At 37.2% G+C, this 15153-nt stretch overlaps 1 protein-coding gene and 1 pseudogene across 1 annotated transcript; one reads left to right on the top strand and one right to left on the bottom strand.

The window, feature by feature from the left end:
• Positions 1-1267: 1267 nt before the first annotated feature.
• Positions 1268-2226, top strand: LOC112818226 (olfactory receptor 52J3-like; annotated as a pseudogene).
• Positions 2227-13236: 11010 nt separating this feature from the next.
• Positions 13237-14181, bottom strand: LOC112818224 (olfactory receptor 51G2-like). The gene has a single exon (XM_025865414.1). It carries the CDS (start codon positions 14176-14178, stop codon positions 13237-13239), a length of 942 nt encoding a protein of 313 aa, XP_025721199.1. The 5' UTR covers positions 14179-14181.
• Between the last annotated feature and the right edge of the window lie 972 nt (positions 14182-15153).

Raw genomic sequence — 15153 nt, 5'->3', positions numbered from 1 at the left:
GGGAGGGTGGAAAGAAGGAAGGAAAGAAGAAACAAAGGAGAAAGAAAGAGAGATCATAACCACAGTGTGGTAAATCAGAAGCATGGATTTCTTAAGGCTGATGTTGACCACCATCATTGTCATTGGAAACATTTTTACTTCTCTCAAAGCTTCTCTTTCAAAACATCTTTTTGCTATTCTTCCCCCAAACCCCTCCCTCACACACATACAAGGATGGGTAGAATTGTTGGATATCGGGGGACATTTTTGAGAATTTGGCAGCCAACAGAAACCTTGGGGTTCCTTATTAAGTTAATTCCCATCAGAATACTATAGCAAAGAGTCACATTTCTTTCCTGGAGGTGATTTCCAGCTGCAGTGTTTTCCTACCTTTGTGTGGCTCTTTTCATCTGAGGTACAGTACAGTGTGTCTGTCCATCTTTGTGCAACTCTTATTCTATCTGAGATACAGCACAGCATGTCTGTGGGGGCATATGAGTAAATACAGAGGGATGTATTAATGAAGCACAGTTCTTCATTTTGGATCTGGTTTTCTAAATACGTATCAATGTAATAATTGATACTGAACAAACTGGTTAAAGAAATCTTGCTGCATTTACTATCATTCTACAGGTCTAGGTACACTTATATTCTTATTATATTGTCACATTCTGTGTGCAGGTGTCTGGATCTGTTGTTCGGTGATTTTGTGTTGATGTGTTTAGATAAAGTGAATTTTGTTTTCAAAGAAGATTGATATCTCAGTATAAATATAAGCCCTTCTATGTTTTTCAAATTCGTTCCAGGTTTTATATGGACTTTCAGCAAAGGAATATAAGATATTATTGTCCAAACTTGAGAGGGAGACCTTTCATAAAGTTAATGTTCCTTCCATTTGAAGAGTGCTAAGTCTGTTCCTACATATTACTTTGAACTCAAGCTTTAGCATTAGTTTTTTGTTTTGTTTTGTTTTGTTTTGTTTTTGAGAGAGAGAGAGAGGCAAGGGGGTGGCAGAGGGAGAAGGAGAGAGAGACTCTTAAGCAGGCTCCATGCCCAGCCCCAAGCACTATGTGGGCTTGATTTCACCACCTCGAGATCATGACCTGAGCCAAAATCAAGAGTCGGACACTTAAGTGATTGAGCCATCCAGGTCCCCCAGCATTGGCTTCTATAATAAGAAAACTACAGATAAAACTTAAGTCTACTGGAAAGTTTTGAGATATGCATTTATAGCTCTTATTTTTCCTTCTAGAGGTAGTCAACTACTTCTCATCTCATCAGTGGCAAGATGTTCCGCACAAACACTTCCACTTTCCATCCAGACACCTTTTTTCTGACAGGCATCCCAGGATTTGAGAGTTCCCATGCTGGATCTCCCTGCCTTTTTGCTCCATTTACTTAATGGCACTGTTGGGCAATGCTATGATTTTGCTGATCATCTGGTCTGACCGTACTCTGCGGGATCCTATGTTCTACTTTCTAGCCATCTTATCAGCCATAGGTCTGGCCCTCTTCACATCCTCAGTGCTCCGAATGCTGGGTATCTTCTGGTTTAAGGCACAAGAAATTGGTTTTGGAGACTGTGTGGCTCAGATGTTTCTGATATACACCCTTAAAGGAATGGAGTCTGCTGTTCTCCTGGCTATGGCTTTTGGCTGCTATGTGGCTATCTGTGTACCACTCCGCTACACAACCACCCTGACACCCCGAGTGCTAGCAGGCATTGGTGTGGGTATTATAATGCGCCCTGTCCTGCTTATGTTGCCCATTCTCTACCTAACCCATCGTCTGCCCTTCTGTGACACTTGAATTATTGCCCACTCCTACTGTGAGCACATGGGCATTTCCAAGTTGGCCTGTGCTAGCATTCGAGTTAATGCCATTTATGGGCTTTTTGTGGCTTCTTTTCTTATTTTGCATGTGGCATTGGTTGGAATCTCTTATGCCTACATCCTCCATGCAGTTTTCTGCCTCCCATCTTGAGAAGCTCATCACAAAGCTCTAAGTACATGTGGGTCACATGTTAGGGTCATGTGTGTTTTCTATACACCTTCTCTCTTCTCCTTCCTCACCCATAGATTTGGCAAAAAAGTTCCCCGTTATGTCCACATCTTGGTTGCCAATCTCTATGTGGTCCTCCCACCTGCCCTCAATCTTATTATCTACGGTGTGAGAACGAAGCAGATTCGTGAGTGTGTGATCGTGTTTTCTCCTCAAAGTAGAGTCTTTTGTTTCCTTAGTTCTTGAGGGTGTGGGTAGAATGGAAAGAAGTTAAGTCTGACTCTACTCTAGGTTGATTATCTTTTTAAATCCTCCTCATATCAAGAGATCTTGCAGCTCCTAAAGGAACAAACTTTGGAGAATGCTTTCTGTTCTTAAATCTCAATGTTTCCTCTCCCTAATGGTGTTGAGTGCATAGTTTTCTGAATATGAGGTTCCATTGCACTAGGGAAAACATCCCACTGAAAGCCTTTTACCTTTTAAGTATGGAGATTTAGTGAACCTCCATGACTCTGTGTTTGAAAATAGGATAGTATTCCAGCTGGCACACTTAGTTTATGTCAATTGCCTTGCTTTCCCTGAAACAAAGAACTAAATTTGAATGTAAAATAAGAAAGATCTTCATAGATTTCTGTTAAAAACTTAAATGTATCTGATCTCACTGGGGACAATCCTGGGATATTTAGTGCGTTTAAAAAAAAATGACTCCAGCTTTTACCTTTCATTTTAGCATCTTTTTCCTTATTCTTCATAAAACCCTGTAGGCACTATGTGCCCTCAGTGTGCCACCACCTCCCTTTCTGGAGAAGCATGAAGTGAGCATACCTGAAAACAATACTTGTGTTAAAGAATGAAAATCTTGTTTTTAAGAGAAGCTTGGATATATAGAATTCTAACAGTGGTTTTGAGTCATGTTTCATCAGATTGGGAGGGTGTGTGTTGTGTTGTGGAGTGTGTGTGTGTGTGTGTGTGTGTGTGTTAAGTGTATTTAGGCAAACTTCTGTCTATAGCACCACTTCTGCCTCTCCAAAGCCCTCTTTCTTTGTGGACTGTAACATATATGCGTCCTTTGGAACTTCATGCTTTGCAAAAGTAGATGAATCTCAGACAAGTTCAGGTAGGAAATAAATTTTCAAAGTCCCCCTACTTTTACAAGAATTTGCTGGATATTCTTATAAGTATTTTGTATAATCTTATAGGGACATATCTCCTCCATGACTCCTGGGGATCAACGATCCTTTTATTATTCTTCCTGAATTTGTAATGAGCAGAAACTGATGTGTACATAAAAAAACCATGAAATATTGCACTACTGGGTATTTATCCCAAAGATACAGATGTAGTGAAACAAAGGGGCAACTGCACCACAATGTTCACAGCAGAAATGTCCACAATAGCCAAACTGTGGAAGGAGCTGAGATGTCCTTCAACAGATAAATGGATAAGAAATATGCAGTTTATATATAAAATGGAATACTACTCAGCCATCAGAAAGAATGAATACCTACCATTTACATCGACATGGATGGAACTGGAGGGTATTGTGCTAAGTGAAATAAGTCAAGCAGAGAAAGACAATTATCATATGGTTGCACTCATATGTGGAATATAAGGAATAGGGCAGAAGATCATAAGGGAAGGGAGGGAAAACTGAATGGGAAGAAATCAGAGAGGGAAACAAACCATGAGAGACTCTTGACTCTGGGAAATAAACTGAGGGTTGCAGAAGGGGAAGTGGTGGGGAGATGGGGTAACTGGGTGATGGGTATTAAGGAAGGCACATGATGTGATGAGCACTGGGTATTATACACAACTGATGAATCATTGAACACTACATCAAAAAATTAATGATGTACTATACATGGGCTAATTGAATTTAAATAAGAAAAAATCATGAAATAGAACATAAAAGCAACTGTTCAGGAGGCTAGGAACTAACTTCCTGATGGTGTGTTCACCATCTGATGGTACAAAAATGACTGGACAACTCTGCAACATGACTGAGCCAGAACATGTATCTTCAGGGTTTGGAAGCATGGAAGATTATCTTTCAGCAAGGAGCATGGACTAGAGACTTCAATAAACACTTTCCAAAAGGAATTAATGGAAGGAAACAAAGGATCTCTAAATTCAATTATGTGAAGAATTTATTTCCTGTGAGCACCTTGAGCACATGACAGAAAGATGTACATTCTGAGTTTTTGATGGCTTCTTTTGTCAAAAGAACATCCACAGCATTATTTCCAGGGTTTTCCTTAATTTGGATGTTGTGTTTCATTTTAAGTACAACTCAAATTTAGTAATATTTAAAAATAAAATGCACAAAATAAAGATTGATACATTTACATTTATAAATTATTTTTATAAGTTGATTTTAAGTTTCCATCCAATATGTGACCCCCTACCTTGAAAAGCACACAGAATTACCAACAGGATTCCTCAAAGAAACTAAATTCAGTGTCCTGCTTTTTGAGGGAAAGTTCATACATATTTCCAGTTGGTCTGATTGATAAGATTCAGATATGCTAATCTGTAAGTAATGATATTCCCTATTAAAATTTTAATGGCTACTTTATTTATTTTATTTTATTATGTTATGTTAGTCACCATACAGTACATCATTAGTTTTTGATGTAATGACTACTTTATATTCTGGTCTTAACCATGTCTTTTATACTCATAACGTTCATTGTCTCCAACCATCTCCCAAGTTTCCATTATGTAAATTCCATACAACTAAAAGTCAAGCAGGCTAGCAGTGACAGCATTGAAAATATCTTTACCTCCTATATGTTGGGTCAACACCCCCAATCCCTGTGTTGTTGGGGTCTTGATCCCAAACAACACAGGAACTAGAGCACTGTCTTCCCACCCCCATGCAGTCAAAAATCCACTTATAACTTTTGACACCCCCAAAAGTTAACTACTAATAGCCTACTGTTGACTTGAAGCCTTACTGATAATATAAACAGTCACTTAACACCTATTTTTTGTATGTTTTATATACTGTATTCTTACAATAAAGTAAAAGAGAGAAAAGAGAATGTTATTAAGAAAATCATAAGGAAGATAAAATACATGTATAGTATTGTATTGTATTTAAGGGGATCCACATAGTTCAAACTCATTGTTCAATGATCAACTGGATATATATAAATGATATAAAGCCAAGAGAAGAAAATTTGCAGTTCTAAATACCTAAATATCTCCATATTTATTAAATAAATTGCATAACTAATTAATAACCTTAAAAAAATACGTTCTGAAGGTTTCACTGATGAATCCTACCAAACCCTAAAGGAAGAAATTATGTCAATTCTCTAAAATCACTTCCAGATTATAGAAGCATAAAAAATACTCATTTTATGAAGGTGGACATACCCTAACACCAAAGTCATTTAAAGATGTCCAAAATATATATATGTATAGACTATGTCTCAAAATTGTCTCTCATGAACAGATGCAAAAATCCTCAATGAATTATTATTAAATTAAAGCTAACAATTTACCAAAATAAGTATACATTGGCCAAATGTTTATTCTTGGTATACAAGACTGATTCAATGTGCAAAAAGCAAACAATGTAACCTAGAACCTCAGCCTAAAGAAGAAAAATCATATTGATCATATCAATGGTTAAAGAAAAATATTTTTTAAAAAAATGACAACAACACATATTTATAATAACACACAGCAAACAAGGAATCAAGGAGAACTCCCTCAATTCATGTGGTAACAGATTATAGACATCACTGTGTTTAGTTTTAGATAGATGACAGATGATAGAAACATGACTGATAAAGAGATGATAGATATTTATAGATATGTGTACATACACAGGTTAGCATTTCCTTGCTCTGCCAGCTGAGAGGGTCTTAAACCAATGACACCCCAGAAGAAAAGTACATCCAGCACCCAAAACTTTGTTTCTAATACCATTATCCAATTAAAGGTATCAGTAATCCTTGGAGAAATATGGCATTCTAAGATTGGGGCAGGTGATATACGGGATATACCTGTAGCATCTTATGGTCCCAGAAAGTAAAGAAGTGACCCTTCCCACCAAAAAAAGAATGCACAATTATGGGGGTAAGTAAAGGAACAAGGAGCCAACTGAAAGAGCTCCCAATAGCCAAAGCTGGTCAATGTGACAAAATATAGTATTGGATTACAACCTAAAGTATAAAATAAATATTTGAGTCCATAGTGATAAAAATAAATGATTGAACAAATGGGGGAATAGATTATCTCTCATGCAAAAAAAAAAAAATCCAAACAATATATGAGGATGCTGCATTTCCAAGGAGAGGGAGCATAACTACTCACTCACTGTTTAATTTGTGGGCTACACATTGTAACTTACTTGCAGAAAGATAACTTGGAAATGGAGAAGAAAGAGAATCCTGACAAATAATAATACCTCAGCCAGGTGATGAAACTCAGTATCAACAGTGATAAACCATGTTGATAGTATGTACCCTTGATGTATTTTGACATAAATAGTATTTTACCTCATTGATCTTCTTCCCCAATCACATAACTCTGGTCTAATCATGGGGGAAATAATCAGACTAATCTCAATTGAGGGATATTTTACAAAAACCTGACTAGCATTCTTTTTTTTTTTAACAACTTTTTTATTTATTTGAGAAAGATTGAGAGGAAGAGAGAGACAGAGAGAGTGAGGGATGAGGGGCAAAGAGAGAGAATCTTCAAGCAGACTCCCCACAAAGCAGGGAGCCCAACGCGGGGCTCAATTCCAAGATCCATGAGATCATGACCTGAACCAAAACCAAAAGTTGAATGCTGAACCAGCTAAGCCACCCAGGTGCACCTCAAACCTGACTGGTACTTCTAAAAACTGAAGTAATCAAAACTAAGAAAAGCCTGAGTAACTGTCACAGTCAAGAGAACCTAAGAGACCTAAGTAGATATAACTAGTAAATGTAATTTGGTATCCTGGATGGGATCCCACTAGAGAAGAAGAACATTAGGTACAATTAAAGGAATCTGAATAGCATGAACTTTAATAAAATATGAACTTAAGTTAATATTGTTTTATTAATTATAACAAATGACCATACTAGTATAAAATGTTACTGATGGGGAAATTATGTATATGTTTATATGAAAGCCCTCTGTACTATATTTGCATTTTCTATAATCTACAGTGTTATAAACTTTTTTAAAAAGCATATAGAAAATTAATTAGCTAGAAATTATCATAGACCTAGGAGAGTGAAACAGAATATGCTCTATGAAATATCAGCAATTTTAATATACTGTTGAAATTATGAAAGAAGATATCTGACAAAAGAATACAGGGTTGACATTGCAGATTGCAGTATCACTCTCTAAAATTCAGGAGTTCCTTAAGTTTCCACACAAGGCTCTGCCCCTCCAACCAAAAACCTGAGCTTTTGAGGTAAGTTAAGTTTGGGGGTCTTGAGAGGGCAAAGATTGTTAGAAAGCCCAATTTACTAGTTTGGATGCAAAACTAAACCAAGAAATACTACACAGCTTTTACTGAATAATAATGATGTTCTGAAAGCCATTTGTTTTATTGGTATGTTTTGTTCTTTTTTGGCAATAAATCTAGGAAGGAAGATGATGTCACATTTATCAACTCCCCTATAACTCCAAAAGTGAATCTAGGAGACATTTCCATGACAATTCCCATCAGTATGAACTTCCACAAAATACCCTTGCCTGGGAATACTGAGTGTTAGTTAAGTGGTTCACATTATTATCAACAAACCATTACAAATTTCTTACTATATATCAGGAAATGTTTTAAATGTTATACAAGTATTAGCTTTTAAATGTTCACAACAATGTTTTGCACTAGGTATTATCCTGCTTATTATGGAGGAGGAAATGGAGACACAATTTCTTTCCCAAACTCATATGTCCATTAAGTAGGGAAGACAGGATTCAAACCCACATAGTCTGTCTCAATGTCCAACCACTTAACCAATTTTCAGTATCACATTTCTTTCCTTAGATCTCTTTTTACTAGTAAATTAAACTCTTTCTTATTTTACTATTAATAAGAACCAGGAAGCAGAAAGCATTTCTGTTCAAAACAACTGGTCTTTGTTTTATTATATTATCTCTCCCATTAAAGTTCTAATGAATACTCTACTCCATGAAATTATAAATACTAGCTGGGCATCATTTTTTTCCTGATAGTATTTAAGGTTGAATTGTGGTTAGCATGGGGGTGAGAGGGAGAGTTAGGTGAGTTTTGGAAAAACTGACCAGATACCAGCAAGGTAAACAACATGGTAATAAAAAAAAAACAACAACACAAAGAACCAGAATGACTTGCCAATCCCTTACATAAAATCACTCCAGATTTTCTGTGACCTGGCCTTATATGTGGGGTCCATGAGAGGAAATCTAGAACTAGAGGGATCTTGAAGAGAAAGAATGGGAGGTAAGCCCTCCTCATAGTTCCTGCCTAGAGATAAGCCAATTTTTCCAAGCTTGGGAAACAGTATTCAGAATCAGGATTTTCTTTCTTTCTTGCTTTCTTTCTTTCTTTCTCTTTCGTTCTTTTTCTTTCTTCTTCTAATCACCAGTGATGCTATGCTTCATATTTTTTTTCTTTTTTTTAATAACATATAACGTATTATTGGGGCACTTGGGTGGTTCAGTTAAGTGACTCAGTTAAGCGACTGCCTTCGGCACAGATCATGATCCCAGGGTCCTGGGATCGAGCCTCGCATCGGGCTCCTTGCTCAGCGGGGAGCCTGCTTCTCTCTCTCCCTCTATCTGCTACTCCACCTGCTTATGCTCTCACTCTCTGTCAAATAAATAAATAAATAAAAATTCTAAAAAATATATATATAATGTATTATTTGTTTCAGAGGTACAGGTCTGTGATTCAGCAGTCTTATATAATACCCACTGCTCATTACATCACACGTCCCCCTTCATGTCCATCACCTAGTTACCCCAATCCCTCCAGCCGCCTCCCCTCCAGTAACCCTCAGTTTGTTTCCTATGATCAAGAGCCTCTTATGGTTTTTCTCCCTCTCTGGTTTTGCCTTGTTTTATTTTTTTCCTCTCTTCCCTTATGATCCTCTGTTTTCTTAAATTCCATATCAGTGAGATCATATGGTAACTGTCTTTCTCTGATTGACTTATTTTGTTTAGCATAATACCCTCTAGTTCCATCCATGTTGTTGCAAATGACAAGATTTCAATTTTTCGATGGCTGTGTAATATCCCAGTATGTGTGTGTGTTTATATATAAACATATATATATATGTTTTGTTGTGTATATTGTGTGTGTGTGTATGTGTGTGTGTGTGTGTGTGTGTGTGTGTGTGTCTTCTTTATCCATTCATTTGTCAATGGACATCAGACTCTTTCCATACTTTGTCTATTGTGGACATTGCTGCTATAAACATTGAGATACAGGTGCCCCTTTGGATCACTACATTTGTATCTTTAGGGTAAATACTGAGTAGTGCAATTGTTGGGTTGTAGGGTAGCTCTATTTTCAACTATCTGAGGAAACTCCATACTGTTTTCCAGAGTGGCTGCACCAGCTTGCATTCCCACCAAGAGTGTAAGTGGGTTCCCCTTTCTCTGCATCCTCAACAATATCCATCAGTTTCCTGACTTGTTCATTTTAGCCATTCTGAGTGGTGTGAGGTGGTGTCTCATTGAGGTTTTGATTTGTATTTCCTTAATGCTGAGTGATGTTGAGCATTTTTTCATGTGTCTGTTGGCCATTTGGATGTCTTCTTTGGAGAAAAGTCTGTTCATGTCTTCTGCCCATTTCTTGATTGGATTATTTGTTCTTTGGGTATTGAGTTTGATTAAGTTCTTTATAGATTTTGGATACTAGCCCTTTATCTGATATGTAATTTGCAAATATCTTCTCCAATTCTGTCAGTTATCTTTTGGTTTTGTTGACTGTTTCCTTTGCTGTGCAAAAGCTTTTTATCTTGATGAAGTCCCAATAGTTCATTTTTGCCTTTCTTTCCCTTGCCTTTGGAGATGCATCTAACAAGAAGTCTGCTCTAATCTTTATTATTTCTCTTCTTCTGTTGGGTTTAGGCTTTATTTGCTGTTCTTTCTCCAGCTCCTTTAGGTGTAGGGTTAGGTTGTATATATGGGTCCTTTCTTGTTTCTTGATAAGGATTTGTATTGCTATATACTTCACTGCCTTTACCACATCCCAAAGATTTTGAACAGTTGTGCTTTCATTTTCATTGGTTTCCATGATTTTTTTTTTATTTATTTCCTGGTTGATCCATTCATTCTTTAGTAGGATGTACTTTAGCCTCCATGTATTTGAGTTCTTTCCAAATTTCTTCTTGTGATTGATTTCCATTTTCAAAGCACCGTAGTCTGAAAATATGCCGGGAATGAGCCCAATCTTTTGGTACCAGTTAAGACTTGATTTGTGACCCAGCATGTGATCTATTCTGGAGAATGTTCCATGGGCACTAGAGAAGAATGTGTATTCTGTTGCTTTGGGGTGGAATATTCTGAATATATCTGTGAAGTCCATCTGGTCCACGGTGTCATGCAAAGCCCTTGTTTCCTTGTTGATTTTCTGCTTAGATGATCTGTACATTGCAGTGAGTGGGGTGTTAAAGTCCCCCACTATTATTTTATTATCAATGTATTTCTTTAATTTTGTTATTAATTTGCTTATATAATTGGCTGTTCCCATGTTAAGAGCACAAATATTTACAATTTTAGATCTTGTTGGACAGACTCTTTAATTCTAATATAGTGTCCTTCCTCATCTCTTATTGCAGTCTTTGGTTTAAAATCTAATTTGTCTGATATAAGGATTACCACTCCAGCTTTCTTTTGATAGCCTTTCACATGATAAATCGTTTTCCACCCCTTAACTTCCAATCTGGAGGTGTCTTTGGGTCTAAAATGAGTCTCCTGCAATTGGCTTATCTATGGGTCTTGCTTTTTTATCCAATCTGATACCCCGTGTCTTTTGATTGGTACGTTTAGCCCATTTACATTTAGAGTAACTATCAAAAGATATCAATTTAGTGCCATTGTATTACCTCTAAAGTGACTATTACTGTATATTGTCTCTGTTCCTTTCTGGTCTATTTTACTTTTGGGCTCTCCCTTTGCTTAGAGGATCCCTTTTAATATTTTTTGTAGGGCTGATTTGGTGATCACAAATTCTTTTAGTTTCTGTTTGTCCTGGAAGCTTTTTATCACTCCTTCTATTTTGAATGATATCCTAGCTGGACAGAGTATTCTTAGCTGCATATTTTTCTCATTTAGCATCCTGAATATATCGTGCCAGTCCTTTCTGGTCCGCCAGGTCTCTGTGGATAGGTCTGCTGTCAATCTAATGTTTCTACCCTTGGAGGTTACAGACTTCTTGTCTCGAGCTGCTTTCAGGATTTTCTGTGTCTCTCTGAGATTTGCAAGTTTCACTATTATATGTCAGGGTGTTGATTTATTTTTATTGATTTTGAGGGGGGTTCTCTGCCTCCTGGACTTGGATGCCTATTTCTTTCCCCAGATTAGGGAAGTTCTCCACTCTAATTTACTCCAGTATACCTTATGCCCCTCTCTCTCTCTTTCCTCTTCTTCTGGGATCCCAATTATTCTAATATTGTTTTGCTTTATGGTCTCACTTTTCCGTCAAATTGTCCCCTCAAGATCCTGTAGTTGTTTATCTCTATTTTTCTCAGCTTCTTTATTCTCCATCATTTTGTCTTCTGTATCACTAATTCTCTCTTCTGCCTATTTACCCTAGCAGTTAGAGCCTCCATTTTTTATTGCATCTCATGAATAGCCTTTTGTTTTTGACTTGGTTAGATTTTAGTTCTTCTATTTCTCCAGAAAGGGATTCTCTAGTGTCTTCTGTGCTTTTTTCAAGCCTAGCTAGTATCTTTATAATCATTTTCTAAATTCTAGTTCCGACATCTTACATATATCCATACTGATTAGGTTTCTGGCAGTCAGTACTGCCTCTTGTTGTCTTTTTTGAGGTGTTTTTCTGTCTTGTCATTCTTGCAGAAAGTAATCAATTTTCTATTTGTAGAATTGCAGCAATTCTTTTCTTAGGTCTTTGGTTGAGTTCACAGGTGTTCAGAATGTTTTGATAGCTATCTAGCTGAATTCCCTGGGACCAGGTAAAACTAAAGTCTCCTACTCCTCCACCATCTTGGAAAGTCCCTGTAAATATATTTTAAAACATTGAATTGTATACTTTATTTTTTAAATAAGATTTTATTTATTTATTTATTTATTTATTTATTTATTTATTTAAGAGAGAGAGAGTGCACACATGCCCATGAGTGGGGGGAGGAGCAGAGGAGGAAGGAGTCTCAAGCAGACTCCTCACTGAGCACAGAGCCCAAGGTGGGGCTCGATCCTCACAACCCTGAGATCATGACCTGAGCAGAAACCAAGAGTCAGACACTTAACTGACTGTACCAGCCAGGCACCCCGAATTATATACTTTAAATAGATAAATTGTATGGTAGGTGAATTATATCTCAGAAAGCTGTTAACATTTAAAAAAAAAAAACGTACTTAGCAAACTAGTCCCCTAAAATATATATTGAAATAAAGGAATGGAGACAGACATAACATGCTAACACTAATCAAAAGAAAGCTAGAGAAGCTATATTAATTTCAGAAAAGACAAACTAAAATGAGAAAAACTATCAAGGATAAAGGACATTATATTTTCATAAAGTGATTTCCAAAAGACATAACAAAATTTAATATCTATGCACCTAACAACAGAGCATCAAAATACCTGGGGTAAAACTGATAGAATGACAAGGAGAAATAGAAAAATCCACTCTGGTGCTTGGAGGCTTTAACAGCTCTTCCTCAGTAACTGACAGATCAAAAGCCATCTTAAAATCTAAATTTTCTTCAGAAATTGAGGAACTTCCCAACATATAATGAACAATGAATGACTGTTGACTTGATGATTCTTAGTTTCACAAGCATTTACTGGTAATTGTTAAAAGAAAAATCATAGTTCTGCTAAGAATGGACTAACCTGGGTTTAGTGACCGTATTGTCTAGTATTTCAACATAAAAGACAAAACAAAACCATGTCTTTATTCTCTATACTGAAAATACAGGTTTTACTGTTATTGAGGTTTATATCTACTATCTTTAAATTAAAATATTATTAGCAAAATTTAAATTCAAAATTCTACATTAACATGAAATACTCTTATAAATACAAAAAAGAAGGGGAGGAAATGCATGTTTTAGATTCTTTTTCACTTAAACTTTCTGTTGCTTGAATTTCCGGAGGATTCTGTCACGAATCTGCTTGGTCTTGACACTGTAGACAATGGGGTTCATGACGGGTGGGACCAGCAAGTAGACATTGGCCATAAGCACATGGACAATTGGGGAAGCATTCTGCCCATAACGATGGATCATAGAGAGCCCAATCATTGGTGTATAAAAAGTGAGTACAGCACAGATGTGGGAAATGCAGGTGTTGAGGGCTTTCACCCTCTCTGTCTTGGAAGCTATACTCAACACTGTGCCAAGGATGAGGCTATAGGAAAGGAGGAGAAGCACTGAATCAAGTCCCATGGAGCAAATGACCACCATGAGGCCATAGATGCTGCTGACCCGACGACTAGATACAGTTGTCTTTATGAGGTCCTGGTGTAGGCAGAATGGGTAGGAGAGAATATTGACAGGATGATACTGAAGCCTCTTTAGAAGGAAGGAAGCTGGAAAGACCAGAGCCAAGGCCCTTCCAGCAATTGCCAACCCAATCCCAATGATTACACCATTGGTTAGAATGGCCACATAGCGCAGGGGCTCTCGGATTGCTACAAAGCGGTCAAAGGCCATGGCCAACAGCACAGCTGACTCAATAATTGAGAAAACATGAATGAAGTACATCTGGACCAGACAAGCATTAAAGGAGATCTCCTGGACATGGAACCAGAAGACGCTGAACATGGTAGGCAAGGTTGTAGTGGATAGGCCCAGGTCAGTAAATGCCAGCATTGATAGAAAGTAGTACATTGGTTGGTGGAGGGAAGGCTCAGTTCTGATGATAAATAGGATGGTAATGTTTCCTGAAATTGAGGTGGCATAAATCAGAAAGATGGGGATGGAAATCAAGCTATATCTGCTTTCAAGGCCTGAGAGGCCTGTCAGGAGGAAGCGAGGATACAAGGCAGAGCTATTGAAGACAGACATCGTGGTGATGGAGGCACCCTCAGTCTAAGTGGGAGGACAAGAACCTGGAACAATTTAGGTACAGTCAATATTGCAAGAAGCAGCAATGCTCTGATGCATACTTCTCTGTATAGACTCTTTCCCCTCACTCCTTTTCTCATTATATATAATTATCACCTGTACTTATTATTTTCCCAATTAATCTATTTCATCATTGTACATTTATTGAGAATACATTTTATAAAAGGAAAACTGATAGAGCTAAAATGTAGAGAAACATATAAAAACTGACTTCAAATACTTACAACCTAGTAAATGGAGAGATCTAAAATTAAAGTAGTAGTTTAATACAAGTCCCTACAAAACATAGAAAGAGGAAACTAAGCTGACACAGAGATGTCAGGGCGGATTTATTGAAGGTGATTCTTGAATTAGGTCTCGAATGACAAGTATGAGGTAGAGGGGAAAAAAGGGCTGTGCTGGCTATTCTGTGCTGATTAACAATCAGGAAAATGCAGAAAGATATTAGCAATACACGTGTAAATAAATGCAGTTGAGCAAAATGATAGGATACGGTGGCTCTTCAGATGGTTATTGGAGTGAAGATTGAATAGAAATGGACCAGAATTTCTGAAGGAACTTGTGTATAAATATAAAGAGCTTAGACTTAATCTTAGAAGACACAACATAGTCATTTTAGTAAAAAGTAAACAATATGACCAGATTTATATTATATTGCCATCAAACTAGAATAAACGTTGGAGGACGAGCAAGATGGCAGAAGAGTAGGAGACTTAAATTTCATCTAGTCCCAGGAATTCAGCTAGATAGGGATCAAACCATTCTGAACACCTACGAACTCAACAGGAGATCAAAGAAAAGAATAGCAGCAACTCTGAACAGAAAAGCAACCACTTTCTGGAAGGTAGGACGTGCAGACAAGTAAATCTGAGGTGATATTCGGGAAGATAGATGACGGGGGACGGGGCCTCCGTC

Source organism: Callorhinus ursinus, unplaced genomic scaffold, assembly GCF_003265705.2.
Source record: "Callorhinus ursinus isolate GAN/ISIS: 27379988/994484 unplaced genomic scaffold, GSC_fseal_2.0 scaffold702, whole genome shotgun sequence".
Taxonomy (NCBI): domain Eukaryota; kingdom Metazoa; phylum Chordata; class Mammalia; order Carnivora; family Otariidae; genus Callorhinus; species Callorhinus ursinus.
The sequence above is the reverse complement of the archived record's forward strand: the minus strand, read 5'-3'. Positions and strand labels throughout refer to the sequence as shown.